The sequence below is a fragment of the Schistocerca nitens genome, chromosome 2 (genome assembly GCF_023898315.1).
Source record: "Schistocerca nitens isolate TAMUIC-IGC-003100 chromosome 2, iqSchNite1.1, whole genome shotgun sequence".
NCBI classification, from domain to species: Eukaryota; Metazoa; Arthropoda; class Insecta; order Orthoptera; family Acrididae; genus Schistocerca; species Schistocerca nitens.
In genome coordinates, this window is record NC_064615.1 from 699,722,898 (window position 1) to 699,745,895 (window position 22,998).

General features: G+C 38.9%; 1 protein-coding gene across 7 annotated transcripts in view; it reads right to left on the reverse strand.

Annotated features, from left to right (window-relative positions):
- LOC126236857 ((E3-independent) E2 ubiquitin-conjugating enzyme UBE2O-like) overlaps nucleotides 1-22,998 on the reverse strand; it is a 195,294-nt gene that overhangs the window by 24,662 nt on the left and 147,634 nt on the right. For all 7 annotated transcript variants that reach the window (XM_049946472.1, XM_049946471.1, XM_049946474.1 and 4 more), the window contains 2 exons: nucleotides 14,559-14,792; nucleotides 6,795-7,137 (listed from right to left, as the gene is read on the reverse strand). In XM_049946472.1, the coding sequence (XP_049802429.1) occupies nucleotides 6,795-7,137; nucleotides 14,559-14,792 (577 nt within the window). The remainder of the gene's footprint in view (nucleotides 1-6,794; nucleotides 7,138-14,558; nucleotides 14,793-22,998) is intronic.

A 22,998-nucleotide genomic window follows, 5' to 3' on the forward strand; every position in this document is an offset into this window, starting at 1 on the left:
CTGGCACTCGTGCATCTCTATACCAACTCGGATCACACTCCGAGCCTAAAGTAGGGGCAATCCAATAAGCTACTTCATATACCTCCCTTTCCATACATTATTTTCATGACATTCACCTTTCATTGGCTTACAAAGAGGATTAAATTTGTTCATTCCAATCTTTTATTGTTTTGATATCCCAATAAACGAAAGTCCTTGTGAGGTCAACATATTTCAATTTCTCCACAACCTAAAGCTATTTCATCTGGCCATTTTTATTTCATGTAAAAACTTTCTGATCATAATCACAATTCTGGTAAAAGTAAAGTTGTCACCAACTCCAAGGTTGGTCTGAATACCACAGTGAAATGGTACGTCGTCGTCCTGGAAGTGGTATGCCCTTGCCTTTCTCCATCTTCAAATTGCTTTACCCAACCAGTTATAGGGAAATATCCCATTTAATGCAGACTCCAAACCCTCCTGCAACTCATTTTTTTTTTCACATTAAGAAACATGGTCAAGGAGAACTGCTCCTCATTCATCAATTGCAGCTAGGACCTGATAACAGCTTGAACAAACTGCCTATATTGATTTCCTTAAATCATACCACTACATGACAAATATTGTCCACATTCCTCCTCATGATGGTACACTGGCACCTACCCAGGCAACCTGCACTGATTACCCAAAACGTTATCAATAACTGCCAAATACCACGTTGATCCACATTTACAATGCCATGTAGTAGCGATTCTGTGTAACCTGGGTTTGACAAGCCATAAGTTTCCATATGGGTCACACAATTCCAATAAATTATGAATCAGTGGCTTGTGGGCACTAAGCTCAGGTGTGTTCCATGAGGTTCATACCAGGAGAATTTGATGGCTAAGGCAGCGAAGTGGGATCACTATAGTACTCCTTACACAAGTGTAGCACAGTTCTGGCTGTGTGGCATGGACAATTATTCAGCTGGAAGATGCCACTGGCACAGGGCAAGACAAGAGCATGAAGGGGTGCAATAACGTTCACAAAGTTCACAGTTGTCATAGTGTCTTTGATTACTATCACACGCCCCATGGAAACCCAAGTGAATGTCCCCCATAGCCCAATATAGTCCCCACAAGCCTCATCTGTGGTGTGTTGCATGTATCGAGCAGCCATTTGTCTGGATGATGGCGAGTCTGGACACAACCACTGACCTGGTGTAACAAGAAACTCAATTCACTCAACCAGGCAATACTATTCCATTGGGCCACAGTCCAATCTTGATGATACTGTGCCCACTGCAATCATAATTGATGATGTTGCTTATAAAAGTGTGTTTACAAATGTCAGCAGTCCATGACACATCCAAGCTATGTTAGCAATCTCTACAATTCATGGTGTTTTTAAGTTTTGCATGCTAGAGAATGTAACTTTACACTTGACTTACTTTTAGCCTTTTATGGTAAGTCATGCAGTTTGAAATTTGGAATGTATCAGAACATAATTCTTCTTAAAGCTACAGCATGCCAATACTTCTCATGGATTGAACTGTACTGTTTAGAGAATCACTGAACACCCGTTTTTCTCACAACATCATAGGGTACGTAACTCTTTAAACACATACGACTTACTTTTTTTATCATTTGCCATTGCTCTTCTATGGTGCAGTGCAAGTTATATATTCTTCCGGTACTTTTACTAAGTTTTACTGTACACATCTAAGCTTTGTTTTTATCTGCTTTTACGTTAAGTATTTATGAATCCATTATATCTGCTTTTACAATGGCCGTTTCAGATCCACTTGACAATGGGCTGATGTAAAGACTATCATGGACTTAATGCAAGTTCCTATTAGCAACTGGAGCAGCTTTTCGTCAACTGGAAGTACGCTCGCAGAATGAGCACCCTCTGAACATGGAGAAATTAATAATTCCTCAATTTGTCAAGGAAAATATTGCCCATAGTAGGCTGTAATATTCCTTACTAATTGTACGATCTGGCCATTTCACGATTTATACCTTTTTTAAACACATATAGATAACTGTCATATGTGATGTGGCATATAAATCTAATTACTATTCCACCTATGAAGCCACATTTAAAATAGTCCACATAAAACATACTATGTAGATGAAAATCAAGTCCTTAAATTATACAGGCACATGATTAAGTGTTAGCTGTAACCACTTACTGGAACAGATAATATATGGACTATGTCAAATGCAGATTCACATGCTGCATCAAATATGATAAATCACATGATGGCTATCCATGTGCACTTGAAAATGACATGAACATTGAAATTGGCCAATAAATTTTTGGAGGCTATAGGCCCATGCAAAAACTAAATTATAGTTACTTAAGGTTGAGTACCAAGTAAACTGTTTTTTTGTTTATTTATAACTGGTTTCTGGCTTACTGAGCCAACTTCAGGAAACAGCTGTCTAGCATTGACGACGAACACTAGTTCTTGGGTAACCAAACATATCCACAAAGATACATTCCACAGCACAGAATGTTGTACATCAAACCTGTTTTTTAATGCTGAAAATTACACTTTATGCAATGGACAACATTAAACACAATAAATAATTAAAATATAAAATATTTCAGTTTTACAGGTTATACTGTTATAATGCTATTGTATAGGAGGTCGTGACATGTGACCCTAATGAAGCCACAACCAAAAACCCTAAATACAACTCCTCAGAACGAGCAGTAAATCTACCAGAAACAGTTCTTTCCATGAAGGAAATGGAAGAGCTAGTGAAAGGTTTCAAATATGCCTCTTCCGATAAACCTTCTCAAAAACAGATGTATTAAAAATTGTTATAGAATACAGTGCAAACAAAGATGTTGCAACCAAACACAAAGTTAAGTAGTGAATACAAAATTGGCTCGAGTTCGACCTCCTACATCACAACCTATGGACCAGAACACAATGAAAAACTTAAAAGAAGAAAATTACTCAAAATAGTACTTTGGTTCTCATGGACAAAACTCAGAGCACTCAGAACGAGAAACAATTCCTCACACCCAATTCCTACTACATCCTCACCAAAGGAGCCACCAAAACCTTTAACTAAGAAATTAAAAACATAGCCAAAACCTCTAAAAGCATAACAACTGAATATGAAGCTAAGTATTTAATCAATGTGAACCTGGTAGCTCCTTAACTGTGTTGACTTCCTACACTACACAAGGCAGCCAACTTTTATGACCTCTTGTACCAACCTACACCATACGAAACAACGGAATTCCAGAGAACTACAGAATTACCAAAGAATTAAATTTCTGTATCAAAACCAAGAAAAAATCTGAACCGAAATTTGTAAATTCAATGGAGCTCATTTGCAAAATTAAAAACCTCTCTATTCCACACAGTACAAAGCTAGTATCTTTTGATGTTAACAGCTTACTTACAAATATACCAGTCAAAGAATGCCTCTACATTTTGACGTAACTACTATACAGAACACATGTGAATCCTGTACAATTACACAACTTAAGACTGGTCACGCAGTCATGTTTGCAACAAAATTATTTTTGATTCAAAGATACTCTATACAAAAAGCTATATGGTTTGTTAATGGGGTCTCCCTCCAATTCTCTTTCAGTAGAAATCTTCATGGATCATTAAAAAAAAAGTTCCTACATAATGAACCTCTCAATGATATCAAATATTTAGATGATTTACTGTGTCTGCGGACTGGTACCAAACGATAATAGAACACATTCCTAGAACATCTAACCTCACAATGCAAAAAAAAAAAATGTTCACCATGGAGATTGGTGGAAAATCCATTAACTTGTTAGACCTTAACATAGATACCGCTACAAATACACAATTTCAAAATTTACAGAAAACCCACAACAGACAAAGTAATACTCCCATGTTCACAAAAACCAATAAAACACAAACACGCTGCCTTCCATTCCATGGTACAACATCTTACATCCATACCAATGCAAAAAAAATTTCCAGACAGACTTGGACAACATTAAATGTAGTGCATCAAGAAGTAGCTATACCCCTGAGTTAACTGAAACATTTTACGCAAAAATCAAGCAAGAAAAATGCTGCCCTATGTGTATGACCCCTCTTCAGCAACAGTCATATTATACTACCCCACGTTTAGGAAAGCTATACCAAAGTTAGCCCACATCATCAAATTCTGCTATTACAAAACTTTATTTTATGTATGTGGCACTAGAGCTCTTTTACAATTCAACAGCACGGACAAAACAGGTTATGTCACAGTGGTGTTTAAAAAATCGCTTGAAATGACTGCAAGAAACTGCGCATAGGTAACAGGAAAGGCTACAGCAAACTAGGCTGACTGAATCCAAATGCAGCTGGATAATGTCAGACTTCAGCTATGCCAAACATGTGCTGAAGGAAGGACACAGATACCAAGTCCACACAGAAATGCTACATATACCTGATAAAGGAAGAAACTAAGCCTGTTAGAAACACTTGGAAGTAAACAAACATCTAGCTCAAAATCCCCAGCTGGTTCTAAATGACCAATTACAGATGAGCATATCCCCAATTTTGAGCTTATCCCCACTTTTAAGCTTCGCAAGATACAACTAATCAGCCACATACCCACAGACCATCATAATGACACATACTGCTACACAAACTTAACACACAATAGAATTTCATATTCCTTACCTTAAATCACAAACTGCAACATTATAACAATTAATGTTGAAACTTCCTGGCAGATTCAAACTGTGTGCCGGACTGAGACTTGAACTTGGGACTTTTGTCTTTTGGAGCAAGTGCTCTCGCATCTGAGCTACCCAAGCACGACTCAAGATCCGTCTTCACAGCTTCAATTCCACCAGTACCTTGTCTCTGAGTTTGTAATACTGAAATATCATTATTTTAATCATGTACCACATTTAATATTGTCCATTGTGGAAACTAAATCAAACAATGGAAATTCCAGGATGGGCTGTAACAATATTATGAAAAGGAAAGTTACTATTCACCATATAACTGGTGTGGTTTCAGTTGCCTGAGGCTGCAGTCGTGTGTGTGTGTGTGTGTGTGTGTGTGTGTGTGTTGATGAAGACCTTACTGGCTGACAGACTTTTTGTTGTGCCTATCTGTGACTCAGCATGTCCGCTATATGGTGAGTAGCAACTTTCCTTTTCATACCATTGTGTAAACTGTAATTTACAATGTAAAACATGTTCGCTGCACAACATACACGACTAGCGCTCAGACTGTTTTCAACCCATTTCACGACCTCATTAACTATAGTACTGCAATCATGTAACCTGTACTGTACAATATTTCATATTATAATTATTCACTGTGTTTAATATTGTCCACTGCATAAAGTGTAATTTACAAAATTAAAAAACAAGTCTGGTGCACAACATTCTATGAAAGCTGATTGTACCTTTGATTATAATGTTCTGTTACCTCAGAACTAGTGTTCCCTGCAGACACTAGTTGGTTGTTTCCTGAAGTCCTTGTAAGCCAAAAACTGTTAGAAATAACAATTTAAAAAATCAGTTAAACAATACAGTTTACTTGTTTCTCAACCTTAAATATGGAATTGTTCTACCAAGATGTGAAGGAAGAATCCATAAATAAAATTATAGCTCCCCATTTGTCTCTGCTCAGCTTATATACTATTTTTACAGTACCACATACCACATCACCATCTGGTGGTATTTAATGTTACATTAGGCAGCTGCCACAACATTTTGCATAGTTCACATGACAGTCTCTTCCAACAAATATGCCAATTACATGCAACAATCATGTCCTAGCACATCTTTCTCTTCAACATTCGTTTCACTATGGACAACTCTTCCCTTATGAAGTGTATGCTATGTCGAACATGTTCACCACTATTCATCGGCTGGTCTTTATTTGCTCCTTATTGCATTTTTAACTGGTTGGTAAAATGAAGATTTTTTTTTCTCAACGAGTATTTTAATTTTATTACCTGGTATTAGCCACAGCATCCCACGTGAGTTTTTACAATAATGGGAACTCCAAGATGCATTAACATACAAAAAATGAACAGGCATCTGCTGATCACTCCCATTGATGACCTGGGTATTGAGTGTGTATGCACAACCATTAATCATCAACACATAATAGAATAGTATCTTTAAAATAATGCTTCCATATGTTAGACCATCCTCCATTTCACCCCCTCCCCCTCCTCTTTCCCCAAAATTCTAAAAGATCTATGACATTCAGTGACCTATTACTGTCCTGGTTTGCGCAGGAATTGAAAATGATGACATAACATAAATTAAAATCACACAAGTTTTATAATTATTATCCACGTAGCCTTCCTTCAGGTGATTTTTTAATAATGACAATATTTTAATTCCTATCTCACATTTATTTCTGCCTTTTTTTTCACTCTTTTTACTTTTATTCCCCACCACCACCTGGTTTGAAATCATGCCTATTGCTTGTCTAATTCGATTCCACCCAGTCCTGCCCCCCCCCCCCCCCCCAGACCTATGTGAAAGTTTGCTGCTTTTGAGAGAGGGATTTTTGCTTTCTCTGGTTTTATTTTCTTTTAGTAGCGTCTCACAATACTATCCAGTTCAATCCCCTGTAGATTTTTCCAGCTTTCTCCATGTACTAAAATTTAGTCAACGAGATCTACAGTGTTTTCATTCCTAACAAAATATAATACTAAGACAATTTCATTTTTTATATAATTAACTGCCATTTGGTTCATCAATTAATTTTAGTTCACAGCATTTAAAGCAACAAAGTAAGTGACTTGTTCAGTTAAAAAAGATGCTTCATCAGCTTTATAGAACACAACAGAAAAACTCACCTTCCCCCACATCTTCATCTGCAGCGGCAGCTCCTTGAGCAGTTGGTGCAGGACTGGATGGAGTTTCTGGACCAGATGACTTTTCCTTCTGGGAAGGTTCCACTGGCAGCTCGTCCCCTGTGGGGCAGGTGGGGGCCTTGGTATTGTTTGATGCCGACACCCTAAATGTCTTGCCTGGCTGACCTACAGTTGCTTTGGCCTTCTGTGAAGGAGTTTTTGCATCATTTGTAGGCACAGCTGCTACTGCTGGCAAGTCCTCCTCCATTGGTTCTGGTTCTTCAGCATCCTGCTTCTCTCCAGGATGAGGTGATTCACTCAAAGCATCACTTAATGCCATCAGTCCCTGTGTAAAATACAAAATTATTCCAAATGCACTTGAAAACTATGAAAAATGACCTTAGCAAGGCATTTCACTACACATAAGAAGCTATTAAAACTGTTGATAAAAAACTAATGCAATGCCAAGATAAATTTTTAGAGCAAAATATTTTTTCATAGCATATGATATTTTTGTAAGAGTACACACTTTTCAGATAATAATTTAATTTCAGAATGTCTATCATCATCAAAAACTGCTACTAGTTTCCAATAAAACATCACATTTTATTTAGCTACAGTACTGCATCAAAACTGCGCTGCTTGTCTGTTATATTGAGCTTTCATGTTCACCTTTCATGACTTTCTAGATGACATGTGACTGGTAATTTACACATATTTCAGTCTTCCATATTAAACACTAAAGAGATCTTAACAATCCACATTATTACTTAACAAATGCAGAAAATGAACAACAAAGGGATGTTTATTCACTTTCAAATTAATGTCCCATTAAAAGACACAAAATATAGGATGCTAATCAATTCCCTATAATTTTAATTAATCTCCTGCAAAAACGTGTGTTGCAGTGCAAGCACGCGTGAGTTCACAAACAGCAGTGATTGATTGTCAGTTTGGTGGCTAAAAGGCCGTTTAAAGCATTGTGCAACAGTTTGGTTACAGTACAAGTAGGACTACAGTTAAGCTATTATATACTATTCTGTGGCTGACTGCATTACTGAGCATATATGTTATGAAACAGCTGGTTGGTGTAAGTGATTTGTTATTACCAATTTGTCCATTGTTCAAGTTTCTTTCATCCGTTAAGAAATGTCTAAACTTCAGTTGGCTGTAATTTAGTAAGGTACGCTTATTTAAAGAACTATTATGTGCTGCTCCTGTTGTTTTACTGCACTTTATAGATATTTTGTGCTTTAAAGGGAGATCATTTTACTCAATCATTACGTAAAGATTTAATTGGGTGGATGATGACCGAATTTTTTATAATTCAACTACGATTAAGTGGGGTGACCCTGTTGCTTCTCGTAAACCGAGGAGGTGTTTATGAACTACCTGTTGAATTACTGAGTGCAGGTAGAATACAAGTAACTGGCTTAAACTGTTTGCACTGCTGTGTATCCAGAATTGTTTCATACAGTCAAGTGCTCTTGTTTGCAATGGTCAAATAGTTACTTCTTACTTGAAGTGTCTGAAAGCCATTCAATTATGAGTTGCAATTATTTGTTTTAAGGAGAAAAGGTCATACTTTAAAATCTTGAAATTCTTTGTACATATTGGTTATTGTCAATATTATTGAATGGTGGGTTGTTTAAAGTTTTCTGGACTGACCATCTGTGTTCAAGCATATAAAATTTTGAAGAGACTAACAATAAATCAGCTTTTAAGGTATGTTTATAAAGTGCCTGACACCTTGTTACTCCCCTCCCACACCTATCATTTCAATATGTTAATGATTTGTTTTTACTTTCGTACATAACTAACCATTTGAGGTTTTAATCATTGATTCTCCTGAAGAAATTTTTAAAGATGCCGAAACCTAAGTCAAGGGGATTTCAATAAACCTTGTACTACTGCAACTGATTTGGATGGTAATTTGGTGGGTAATCCCACCAAGGTATGCACAATTTGATATTTTTGTTTATATGAGATCTGCTGCCAATTTCTGCAACTGTTGAGCTTTACCACGTCTTCCTGCAGGGCACTACAATTTTCTGGCATTGCATGATCTGTGAATAATCTAAAAGAGCTCCTAATGTTATTCAGCAGATCATTTGTGTACCCATGTTCAATGCAAGCACTGTTTCTAACACTGTGCAGGAGTGTGACCACCACTTGATGCTCTGGCTCACTGATTGTACTATGGCAGGAGGTATGTTGGTTTCAGCTAAGAACCAACCAGATGAGACAGAAGGGCATGGGAAAGAAGCGTGAGAAAATAACTGTGCCATTTAGCTCTTCAGACTGATGTGTCAGTAGTACTTGCTCACAAATTCAAACTGGAATAGATTAAATTATGGAAGCTGACATATTAGTCATGTTGTTGTTGTTGTTGTTGTTGTGGTCTTCAGTCCTGAGACTGGTTTGATGCCACTCTCCATGCTACCCTATCCTGTGCAAGCTGCTTCATCTCCCAGTACTTACTGCAACCCACATCCTTCTGAATCTGCTTAGTGTATTCATCTCTTGGTCTCCCTCTACGATTTTTACCCTCCACGTTACGTTGCCCTCCAATACTAAATTGGTGATCCCTCGATGTCTCAGAACATGTCCTACCAACCGATCCCTTCTTCTAGTCAAGTTGTGCCACAAGCTCCTCTTCTCCCCAATTCTATTCAATACCTCCTCATTAGTTACGTGATCTACCCATCTAATCTTCAGCATTCTTCTGTAGCACCACATTTCGAAAGCTTCTATTCTCTTCTTGTCCAAACTATTTATCGTCCACGTTTCACTTCCATACATCGCTACACTCCATACAAATACTTTCAGAAATGACTTCCTGACACTTAAATCTATACTCGATGTAAACAAATTTCTCTTCTTCAGAAACGCTTTACTTGCCATTGCCAGTCTACATTTTATATCTTCTCTACTTCGACCATCATCAGTTATTTTGCTCCCCAAATAGCAAAACCCCTTTACTACTTTAAGTGTCTCATTTCCTAATCTAATCCCCTCAGCATCACCCGACTTAATTCGACTACATTCCATTATCCTCGTTTTGCTTTCGTTGATGTTCATCTTATATCCTCCTTTCAAGACACTGTCCATTCCGTTCAGCTGCTCTTCCAGGTCCTTTGCTGTCTCTGACAGAATTACAATGTCATTGGTAAACCTCAAAGTTTTTATTTCTTCTCCATGGATTTTAATTCCTACTACAACTTTTTCTTTTGTTTCCTTTACTGCTTGCTCAATATACAGATTGAATAACATCGGGGATAGGCTACAACCCTGTCTCACTCCCTTCCCAACCACTGCTTCCCTTTCCTACCCCTCGACTCTTATAACTGCATCTGGTTTCGGTACAAATTGTAAATAGCCTTTCGCTCCCTGTATTTTACCCCTGCCACCTTTAGAATTTGAAAGAGAGTATTCCAGTCAACATTGTCAAAAGCTTTCTCTAAGTCTACAAATGCTAGAAACGGAGGTTTGCCTTTTCTTAATCTTTCTTCTAAGATAAGTCGTAAGGTTAGTATTGCCTCACGTGTTCCAACATTTCTACGGAATCCAAACTGATCTTCTACGAGGTCCGCTTCAACCAGTTTTTCCATTCGTCTGTAAAGAATTCGCGTTAGTATTTTGCAGCTGTGACTTATTAAACTGATAGTTCGGTAATTTTCACATCTGTCAACACCTGCTTTCTTTGGGATTGGAATTATTATATTCTTCTTGAAGTCTGAGGGTATTTCGCCTGTCTCATACATCTTGCTCACCAGATGGTAGAGTTTTGTCAGGACTGGCTCTCCCAAGGCCATCAGTAGTTCTAATGGAATGTTGTCTACTCCCGGGGCCTTGTTTCGACTCAGGTCTTTCAGTGCTCTGTCAAACTCTTCACGCAGTATCGTATCTCCCATTTCATCTTCATCTACATCCTCTTCCATTTCCATAATATTGTCCTCAAGTACATCGCCCTTGTATATACCCTCTATATACTCCTTCCACATTTCTGCTTTCCCTTCTTTGCTTAGAAATGGGTTTCCATCTGAGCTCTTGATATTCATACAAGTGGTTCTCTTTAATTTTCCTGTAGGCAGTATCTATCTTACCCCTACTGAGATAAGCCTCTACATCCTTACATTTGTCCTCTAGCCATCCCTGCTTAGCCATTTTGCACTTCCTGTCGATCTCATTTTTGAGACGTCTGTATTCCTTTTTGCCTGCTTCATTTACTGCATTTTTATATTTTCTCCTTTCGTCAATTAAATTCAATATTTCTTCTGTTACCCAAGGAGTTCTACTAGCCCTCGTCTTTTTACCTACTTGACCCTCTGCTGCCTTCACTACTTCATCCCTCAGAGCAACCCATTCTTCTTCTACTGTACTTCTTTCCCCCATTCCTGTCAATTGTTCCCTTATGCTCTCCCTAAAACTATGTACAACCTCTGGTTCTTTCAGTTTATCCAGGTCCCATCTCCTTGAATTCCCACCGTTTTGCAGTTTCTTCAGTTTTAATCTACAATTCGTAACTAATAGATTGTGGTCAGAGTCCACATCTGCCCCTCGAAATGTCTTACAATTTAAAACCTGGTTCCGAAATCTCTGTCTTACCATTATATAATCTACCTGATACCTTTTAGTATCTCCAGGATTCTTCCATGTATACAACCTTCTTCTATGATTCTTGAACCAAGTGTTAGCTATGATTAAGTCATGCTCTGAGCAAAACTCTACCAGGCGGCTTTCTCTTTCATTTCTTAGCCCCAATCCATATTCACCTACTATGTTTCCTTCTCTCCCTTTTCCTACTCTCGAATTCCAGTCACCCATGACTATTAAATTTTCATCTCCTTTCACTACCTGAATAATTTCTTTTATCTCATCATACATTTCTTCAATTTCTTCATCATCTGCAGAGCTAGTTGGCATATAAACTTGTACTACTGTAGTAGGCGTGGGCTTAGTGTCTACCTTGGCCACAATAATGCGTTCAGTATGCCGTTTGTAGTAGCTTACCCGCACTCCTATTTTCTTATTCATTATTAAACCAACTCCTGCATTACCCCTATATGATTTTGTGTTTATAACTCTGTATTCACCTGACCAAAAGTCTTGTTCCCCCTGCCACCGAACTTCACTAATTCCCACTATATCTAACTTGAACCTATCCATTTCCCTTTTTAAATTTTCTAATCTACCTGCCCGGTAAAGGGATCTGACATTCCACGCTCTGATCCGTAGAACGCTATTTTTCTTTTTCCTGATGACGACGTCCTTTTGAGTAGTCCCCGCCCAGAGATCCGAATGGGGGAATATTTTACCTCCGGAATATTTTACCCAAGAGGACGCCATCAGCATTTATCCATACAGTAAAGCTGCATGCCCTCAGGAAAAATTACAGCCGTAGTTTCCCCTTGCTTTCAGCCGTTCGCAGTACCAGCACAGCAAGGCCGTTTTGGTTAGTGTTACAAGGCCAGGTCAGTCAATCATCCAGACTGTTGCCCCTGCAACTACTGAAAAGGCTGCTGCCCCTCTTCAGGAACCACACGTTTGTCTGGCCTCTAAACAGATACCCCTCCGTTGTGGTTGCACCTACGGTATGGCCATCTGTATCACTGAGGCACGCAAGCCTCCCCACCAACGGCAAGGTCCATGGTTCATGGTTCTTGTGCTATAACAGTGCTATAGAATGTTAGGAAAATCATGATTGAACTTGTACGACTCTGAGTTAGTGGACAGTATCGACTTACTTAAAAGCAGTTTCTAGTAATCGGCACTGAACATCCCACAAACAAGACTCTCCCCAATACACCACACTGCCTTAAAAAAAAGAACTTGTATTGTTAGTATATTACTGTTCATGACTGTTTTGGCTTTGCAGCCACTATCAAATATATTGAGTACAGCATCAAACATGCACATAGTCAACTGAGTATGTGCCAACATGTCATTGCTGTACTTGTTGGATTTGACAATGGCTGCAAAGCTGAAACTGGTCATGAATTTTAGTAAACTAATACGTGGCCAATTCACTAAAATTTTACAGAGCAAGGTGTGTGGGATTATCGTACTTGTATTTATATCTCTCCTAATACCAATAATATTATTTTTTTCCCCTTTTCTGGTCTTTTTTTCAATAGTAGTGCATATATGTTAGTTACATTAAGTACCTAATTTTTTGCTGCAGCAACCTTTATTAAATTTCATTATTCACTGTATAATTTACTGATTACTGATGAAAACAGTACATTTAGTTCTTATAGAAGCATTTTGATTAACGAAATATTTATGATTCACTATAGCTGCAAAACGCGCGATCATTAAAATTCATTTACGCTAACAATTGAATATTTCTACATCAAAATAGTCCTCATTCACCTTTTTCAAGCAAACATCTTACTTTTCCTGTAAATTTAGTCCACCAAAAATTATTCACATTTAAAATCTGTGTTCTACAGTGTTCCACTATCAAAATGTCATTCGTTTCAAATCCAGTGCCATAGTTTTATAGCTCTAAAATATACTTTTACTTAAATAATCTGTTAATTTTTTAATTATTCAAATTAAAAAGAGTTCACCTACTTGAAAATTCTTAACATACATTTGCAATCCCCGTGCACATTAAACAGTACCGACTGTTTTGTCATTTGGTAGTTATATAGCTCTTAGTTAAACAAACTATCGCATCTATGTTCATTTTAATTTCTTTTTCTTTTATGGTAACATCTTTAGTCTGTAGCTGCTATTCAATCAGTACTGTCACTGTGTCATTCAGCCATTAATCAGTAGTTAAAATGATTGGTTACTACATGTTAGGCCAAAATGCAGACATACCAGAGCTGGTGGTCATGTGTGCATGAGATGTGCTTACTTGTGTCAATGAATGTGTATGGTGTTCCCTTTTTTGACAAAGGCTGTAGCTGAAAGCTAATGGGTAAGTGCCTTTTAGTTGTGCCTGTCTGCAACTTAATGTGACATCTTTTCGGTAAGTAGCAATCTATATTTTCCTTACATTGTTAATTTGATCTACAAATCTTTTTGTGAGTTATAGGAGGAAGCTGCAAACTAGTGGTTGACTCTTCTAGCAACATATGTTCTCGGAACTGTAACAGTGGATTTCTCTGAGGTGATCAGGGTTGGTTTAAGGCCCAACCAACGTTCAGGTGCCAAGCAAACGTGCAAGATTTGCATACAGTATGTGTCACAATTAATAGTGAAATCTGACTCTGGTGAAAGTGTACAAAGGTGGGAGGGGGGTAGGGGCATTAAAAAGTCACTTGTGTGGAAAAATGTTCTCGAACCGGTCCTGGATGCAAATATGTACACTACGAATGTATCAAGAGACAGAAGGGAGGCACCCACATGCCTTCACCAAAAGTGGAAAAAGAACAGAGCTGTCAATTTTGCCTTTTATGTTACAAACAGACACACTCCAACAGCTCCAGATCTGCCATCTGATGGGTATGACCCATATTTAGTTCAACAATATAGAGAATTAAGATTTTATTTACCTGCCAAAGAGAAGGACAAACAATTGAAATTCATGACAGAATATGAAATCTAACTGTAGTTCTCCACTTAATGTAACCTGTAACTCGACTATTAAATTCATAAAAACAGAAGTAAGGAAATGAAATCTATTTCTGTCAACAAAGGGATGCTGTTAATTTAAGACAGTGAAAACAGTTTTTACATGAACTTTTCTCATTACTGAAAGAAAAATGGCAAAATAAATAAGAAGAAACAGTTGAGGAAGTCACTATTACCTACCTGATTACCACCAAACCTCCGTGTAACTTCAGCATGGGCTTGTACAAGCTGGGCCTTGATAAGTGCACACAACTTGACACAAACATGGGAATTTGCAACAGTAGGCTGCTGCTGATTCTGCTGCTGTGCCTGGGAGCTATACCTCGCAGCTCTGCCTTCAGAAACTTGTTGCTGTTGTCCACTGCCTGGTACACCTTCAGATTTACTCAAGTTAGTTGCAGCAGATGGTTTCTCCTGCGCACAATAAAACCACAGACTAAAATAAGGGAATAAGCCTCAATGAAACCTAACACAATGCATCACAAGTCGACTGAACTACCAAGTTGTCTCAATTGTAGCCATTACCTGAGAGAAGCCATTTCTTATTCAATAATCTCTGATTGTACAATAATCTATATACATATAAACTAGCTTAATGCCCATTGTTCACTTGTGTAGACTGTATGCTCTGCAGATATTTTTTTCCTGTTTTTATTTACTGTGATTTTCATATTGTTCACAAACTGCAACACCTTCTAAGATTTTCATGCTAATTAAGGCCATATAAGCATGGTATTTTCTAAATGGACTTCAAATAAAAAAGCGATAGCAACTTTCATCCCCTAATAAATATTCCTTTATATCTAACCAAGATGTGAAATAGCTATTTTCATAAATTTAATTTAATTTTTTTTAATGTAACAAAACGTTTTCTTAAAAATTTTCATCCCCAATGGGGTTGAATTTCCAGAAACACTAAAACACATATTTTTTAATTTCTGATTAAGAAGTCAAATACCCATTGTCATACATGTAGCCTTAAAAAACCTTTAGTGGTTCTTCATTTTCAAAATAACTTTCACCCACTATTTTACTGCCTTAGCAGTTGAATTTCCAAGAATATTGAAACACACATTTTTTTCTGATTGATAAACCAAATACCAGTTTTTGTAGTTCAAGCTTCAAAATTCCCTCAATAGCAATATATTTGTGTATATTCCGCACGTCCAGGGCCTCGCTGCGATGGAGCACTTCCTTTCACGCCGATCACCTGCCACCCTACCTAAAACCTCTTTCCTCATTACCTTAGCCAGCTTCATCCTGACCCACAACTTCTTCACTTTTGAAGGCCAGACATACCAACAATTAAAGGGAACAGCCATGGGTACCAGGATGGCCCCCTCGTATGCCAACCTATTCATGGGTCGCTTAGAGGAAGCCTTCTTGGTTACCCAAGCCTGCCAACCCAAAGTTTGCTACAGATTTATTGATGACATCTTCATGATCTGGACTCACAGTGAAGAAGAACTCCAGAATTTCCTCTCCAACCTCAACTCCTTTGGTTCCATCAGATTCACCTGGTCCTACTCCAAATCCCATACCACTTTCCTTGACGTTTACCTCCATCTGTCCAATGGCCAGCTTCACACGTCCGTCCACATCAAACCCACCAACAAGTAACAGTACCTCCATTACGACAGCTGTCACCCATTCCACATCAAACGGTCCCTTCCCCACAGCCTAGGTCTTCGTGGCAAACGAATCTGCTCCAGTCCGGAATCCCTGAACCATTACACCAACAACCTGAAAACAGCTTTCACATCCCGCAACTACCCTCACGACCCGGTACAGAAGCAAATAACCAGAGCCACTTCCTCATCCCCTCAAACCCAGAACCTCCCACAAAAGAACCACAAAAGTGCCCCACTTGTGACAGGATACTTTCCCGGACTGGATCAGACTCTGAATGTGGCTCTCCAGCAGGGATACGACTTCCTCAAATCCTGCCCTGAAATGAGATCCATCCTTCATGAAATCCTCCCCACTCCACCAAGAGTGTCTTTCCGCCGTCCACCCTACCTTCGTAACCTCTTATTTCATCCCTATGAAATCCCCAAACCACCTTCCTTACCCTCTGGCTCCTACCCTTGTAACCGCCCCCGGTGTAATACCTGTCCCATGCACCCTCCCACCACCACCTACTCCAGTCCTGTAACCCGGAAGTTGCACACGATCAAAGGCAGAGCCACGTGTGAAAGCATCCACGTGATCTACCAACTGACCTGCCTACACTGTGACGCATTCTATGTGGGAATGACCAGCAACAAACTGTCCACTTGCATGAATGGACACAGGCAGACAGTGTTTGTTGGTAATGAGGATCACCCTATGGCTAAACATGCCTTGGTGCACGGCCAGCACATCTTGGCACAGTGTTACACCGTCCGGGTTATCTGGATACTTCACACTAACACCAACCTGTCAGAACTCCGGAGATGGGAACTTGCTCTTCAGTATATCCTCTCCTCTCGTTATCCGCCAGGCCTCAACCTCCGCTAATTTCAAGTTGCCGCCGCTCATACCTCACCTGACTTTCAACAACATCTTTGCCTCAGTACTTCCGCCTCGACTGACATCTCTGCCCAAAGTCTTTGCCTTTACAAATGTCTGCTTGTGTCTGTGTATGTGCGGATGGATATGTGTGTGTGTGCGCGCGAGTGTATACCTGTCCTTTTTCCCCCCCTAAGGTAAGTCTTTCCGCTCCCGGGATTGGAATGACTCCTTACCCTCTCCCTTAAAACCCACATCCTTTCATCTTTCCCTCTTTCCCGACGAAGCAACCATTGTTTGTGAAAGCTTGAATTTTGTGTGTACGTATGTGTTTGTTTGTGTATCTATCGACCTGCCAGCGCCTTCGTATGGTAAGTCACATCATCTTTGTTTTTAGATATATTTTTCCCAAGTGGAATGTTTCCCTCTAATAATATATATATATATATATATATATATATATATATATATATATATATATATATATATATATAATGTGACTTACCAAATGAAAGTGCTGGCAGGTTGACAGACACACAAACAAACACAAACACACACACAAAATTGGGGTGGCTCCTTGCCCTCTCCCCTAGGGCCCGCATCCTTTCGTCTTTCCCTCTCCTTCCCTCTTTCCTGGTGGGGCGGCAGTTTGTTGCGAGGGCTTGAATTTTGTGTGTGTGTTTGTTTGTGTGTCTGTCGACCTGCCAGCAATTTCATTTGGTAAGTCACATCTTTGTTTTTAGATATATTTTTCCTACGTGGGATGTTTCCCTCTATTATATATATAGGGAAAGATTCCATGTGGGAAAAATATTTCCCTTTATTTTTTTATATTATTTATATATTATTATTATTATTCCCCTATTATATATATCTGCAAAAAGCCTCAGTGAACTTCGGATGTTATCCACAAAGTCATTTACACATATTGTGAATAGCAACGGTCCTACGACACTCCCCTGCGGCACACCTGAAATCACTCTTACTTCGGAACACTTCTCTCCACTGAGAATGACATGCTGCATTCTGTTATCTAGGAACTCTTCAATCCAATCACACAATTGGTCTGATAGTCCATATGCTCTTACTTTGTTCATTGAACGACTGTGGGAACTGTATCAAACGCCTTGCGGAAGTCAAGAAACACTGCATCTAACTGGGAACCTGTGTCTATGACCCTCTGAGTCTGGTGGACGAATAGAGTGAGCTTATTCATTTGTCCACTTGGCAACAGTGGACTCTGAAGGAATAGTCCCCCCCAGTGTATTCTGGAAATCGGCATGAATGTCCTTTGCTTACATACCTTTCTTTACGAAGTACTTAATCACTGCTCGAATCTCTATTTTTTCCGTCTTTGCAAATCACTACGCAGGAACAACAACAGAGCCACATCACCACCACAGCTCTCTTCCAAGAGCGCTGACGTGGCATGTATTTAGAGACAACAGTTCAATGAATACCACGTGAACAACTCGTTGCGCTAGCGCTGACCTCTCGTGGTGATTCTGAGAACTTTCCAAACCACCCTCATGTATAGGGGCTACACAAGGGAAATGAAGTTGAAGAAAATTTGATAGATAGGGAAGAGGAAGTACGTGAATATGAGATGGGAGATGTAATACTGCAAGAGGAATTTGACAGAGCACTGAAAGACCTAAGTCGAAACAAAGACCCTGGAGCAGTTGACATTCCCTCAGAACTAGCGATATCCTTGGGACAGTCAGCTATGGCAAAATGATTCTTTCTGATGTGTAAGATATAAGAGGCTGGGGAAATACCCTCAGACTTAAAGAAGAATGTATTAATTCCAATTACAGCAGTTGCTAACAGTTGTGAATATTACCAAACTATTAATATAATAGAGGGAAACATTCCACGTGGGAAAAATATATATAAAAACAAAGATGCTGTAACTAACCAAACGAGAAAGGGTTGGTATGTTGATAGACACAACAAGAAACACACACACAAATTTCAAGCTTTCGCAACCAACGGTTGCTTCGTTAGGAAAGAGGGAAGGAGAGGGAAAGACGAAAGGATGTGGGTTTTAAGGGAGAGGGTAAGGAATTCAGTCCTGGAACCCGGAAGGTGTACACGATCAAAGGCAGAGCCACGTGTGAAAGCACCCACGTGATTTACCAACTGACCTGCCTACACTGATAAGCTTTCTGTGTGGGAATGACCAGCAACAAACTGTCCACTCACATGAATGGACACAGACAGACAGTGTTTGTTGGTAATGAGGATCACCCTGTGACTAAACATGCCTTGGTGCACGGCCAGCACATCTTGGCACAGTGTTACACCGTCCGGGTTATCTGGATACTTCCCACTGACACAAACCTATCTGAACTCCGGAGATGGGAACTTGACCTTCAATATATCCTCTCTCTTCCCGTTACCCACCAGGCCTCAACCTCCGCTAATTTCAAGTTGCCATCCCTTGTACCTCACCTGTCATTTAACAACATCTTTGCCTCTGTATTTCTGCCTCGACTGACATCTCTGCCCAACCTCTTTGAACTTACATATGTCTGCCTGTGTGTGTGTGTGTGTGTGTGTGTGTGTGTGTGTGTGTGTGCACGCACACACGAGCGAGCGAGTGTATACCTGTCTTTTTCCCCCCGAAGGTAAGTCTTTCCGCTCCCTCTCCCTTAAAACCCACATCCTTTCGTCTTTCCCTCTCCTTCCCTCTTTCCTGATGAAGCAACCTTGGGTTGCGAAAGCTTGAAATTTGTGTGTGTGTTTTTTTGTTGTGTCTACCAACATACCAACGCTTTCTGATTTGGTAAGTTACAGCATCTTTGTTTTTACCAAACTATTAGTTTAGTAAGTCATGGTCGAAAAATACTGACAGTTATTATAGACAAATTGAAAAGCAGGTAGATGCTAAACTCCGGGCAGATCAGTTTGGGTTCCACATGAATGTAGGTACACGTGAGGCAATACTGATCCTGCAACTTGCATGAAAATGCTATGAGACAAAGCTGTCATTTGAATGTACTTTAATAGCTTTCAGATGTCTTGATAACACTTTTTATTATTTCCAAAATCACCGAACACACCTTGACATTTTGTCATTTTCAAAGGCTACAAAATAAAACAGAAAACTGGTATCAAAAGATATGAAATTATGTTACATTTCTTCACTGATTAGATACACAGTATAATCCAGTGATGAATTCAGCCCCTCCCCCCTCCCTCCCCAGAAATTGGAAATTCCCCCCCGAGAAATTCAATCTATAGTTATGGTGAAACATAAAAATTATCACCTGGTCTGTTACCTTGTACCGTTGACAAAATTTAAACTACGCCAGCTGCTGTTGCTAACGAAGTTTGGAGTCAACTATGGAGAAGTCATGATGACATGCCGTTTTTACAAGCAAAATGAATGTGTAACACAATTGGTGGTGGCTGGGTCCATATAGTTTGGTTTCATTACTTATTGGTTCGGAACACTTAGCGTCGATTGTCCTGTTTTTATTATTATTATTATTGCCAACACCAACAAATTAACAGTTGCTGTATAATAAGTGTGCGGTAAAGCTAAGCGTTGCAAGGTGTGTTGGCAACGCCGAATGTGGAGTAAGTCAGCCTTTTAATCATACAATGAAGGCTTTCACGACCGGATGGTACTGTTGTTGATAATTCTTCCAGGTTATATGGCCGTGGCCCATGGAATAGAAGTATTCCATGGACCACGGCCATATAACCCGGAAGAATTATCAACAACAAGTCAGCCTTTCCTCTCTCATGTCTTCCCTCACTGCACCTCCAATTGGCCTAATGTGTAAGCTAATCCCTTAGTTACGCAGCCCACCTTCGCTGCGAACTTTATTCTTATCTGCCACTTGTATCTATACTTTATTTGCCCTTAGAATAAACCAGATATCACAAAACACATCCCCGGGTATTACTACGGAATTGGAAATAGCATCTGACATTATAAAAGATTGTTTTAATTTTTTTATTGCATTATTGGGAATATTTCCAAGGTTTAATAGCCATATAGATTTTTCCTAATCGATGAGTCCAAAGCTCAAACCAAATATTTGTGTACACTTGACAATGATTTTCACAGTGTCAATGGGGATACACAGTTTTTGCCTAAAGAAGCGGTACATTCCGCCACGAGTGGAATGTTTGGCAACACTGCTCTACGAGTATAATCTAAGCTTTCATTGTTGTATAAAAACTCAATGCATTGTTGAAACTGTTGTAAGGTTGTAACAGTCAGTTGACAGGTTACTATGGAAGTATGATGTGATTATGTAGTCTACTATGTGCAATCTTCGTTAATTTATAACATAAAGAGAAGTGTTAGTGCCAAAATACAATGTCAAAACAACAAACTTTAATTTCTTTCTTTTCTAATAAAAGAAGTGTATTGCAAAAGACAAAGACGAGTGTGAGTCTACTGAAAGAAGTGCTAGTTATTGTGACGATGAATTGCGTAGGTCTACTAAGTCTTCAGTTTCCCTTCCACAGTTTTCAAACGATAAATGTCCTATTTCTGGCCCATCCGTAAATTGCAATTCTAAACAAAGTATTGAATGCGAGATTAAGTATCAGCAAAATTGGGAGTGTCAGTACAATTGGTTGTACTTTGATCACCAGCGGGGTGGGGCTTTCTGCAAATTGTGTTAAATGCATTTAAAAAACGATATCGAAACTCTACAGAAAACAGGAGGAGTGTTCATTTCTGTACCTTTCACTAAATTTAGGAAGCATGGGAAAACTAGAAAAGCAAGCCAACTGAGAAAAACGTGCAAGAGCCGCTGCACTTGAAAACTGTAGATTACAGGGATTAAAGGCTCCAATTCATACACAGATATTTAAACAAAATGAAAAAGCTTTAAACCGCTAAGCATTGTCATCGTTAATTCAAAGTCTGTATTTCCTTAGTAAGGAAGAAATACCCCACACAACAAAATATGAACCTCTAATTCATACGGTAGTACTTAAAAGCGACATTAATCTTGAAAAGTGGTTAAAATTTCAGAGCGAAGGTCCACATATCTTAGTAAGTATACTGTGTCAGAATTGTTGACTTGTTTGGGAGAGTCTTTAGACTTTCAAGATTAAACGCTTCTCCATGACAAATATTTTTCATTAATGGCAGACGAATCTACAAATGTTAACCAAAGTGAACCGTCTTTAGTAGTTCGATGTGTTGCACCATCTCCATCGTTTGAAGTGAAGGGAGAGTTTTTATGTCTCGTTGAGTTGAAAAGCACTTCAGCTGAATCCATTTTACAGTAACTGATACTGAACTAAAGAAAAGAAAACTTTCTTACAACAGATTATTATCTTGTTCTTTCGACGGTGCTCCTAATTTTAGTGGTTTTATCTCAGGAGACCACACTCGGTTGTCAGAGAGGAAGGGCCATAAGCTGCCATACATTCACTGTAGAGCACATGTTTTGTCAATTGCTGCCATGAACTCTAGGAATAAACACCCCATTATAAAACGCACATTACATGTTGTTAAAGACATTTAGAAACTTTTTCATGGTTCTTCCAAACGAGAAAATGTTTTCCATGAAATTCAGTGTGCTTCAGAGCAACCTGTTTTAAAAATACCCGAAGCTGCTGACATCCGATGGTTAAGTACCTATCGCACAGTTCATGCTATTTTCCTAACCTACAAGTCAATTATAATGGCATGTGAACATATACACAAGGGCGGCGCGGATTGAACAAGTTTAGCTGGAGGAATCTTGTTAGAAATGATGAATTCCAATTTCATTCTAGGTTTAGTGATTTTGGATGATATGTTAAATGCAGTCTTACGCAAAGTTTAGCAGAGACAATCACTTAAAATTTCGCAAATCCCTCTACTTGTTTCTGGAACATTTAAGACACATTGACTGTCTTTGTGACTACGATGGACATAGTGCAGAAAATTAAACTCTTAATAAAATTAAAAAGCTGCAGGAGGACGCAACAGAAGTTAAAGGTGTGCTATTCACGAACGAAGAGGAGCAGATTCAAGCTATGAAAAGGAGATTTCTTAAAAGTATGATTGATGAAACTGAGCAGCAGTTTGATGAGAAGGCAATAAAAGTGATGGAACTAAGTGCATATTTTGAAAGTTTTAAAAAATTTCTAGAGTTTAGTGATAATGACT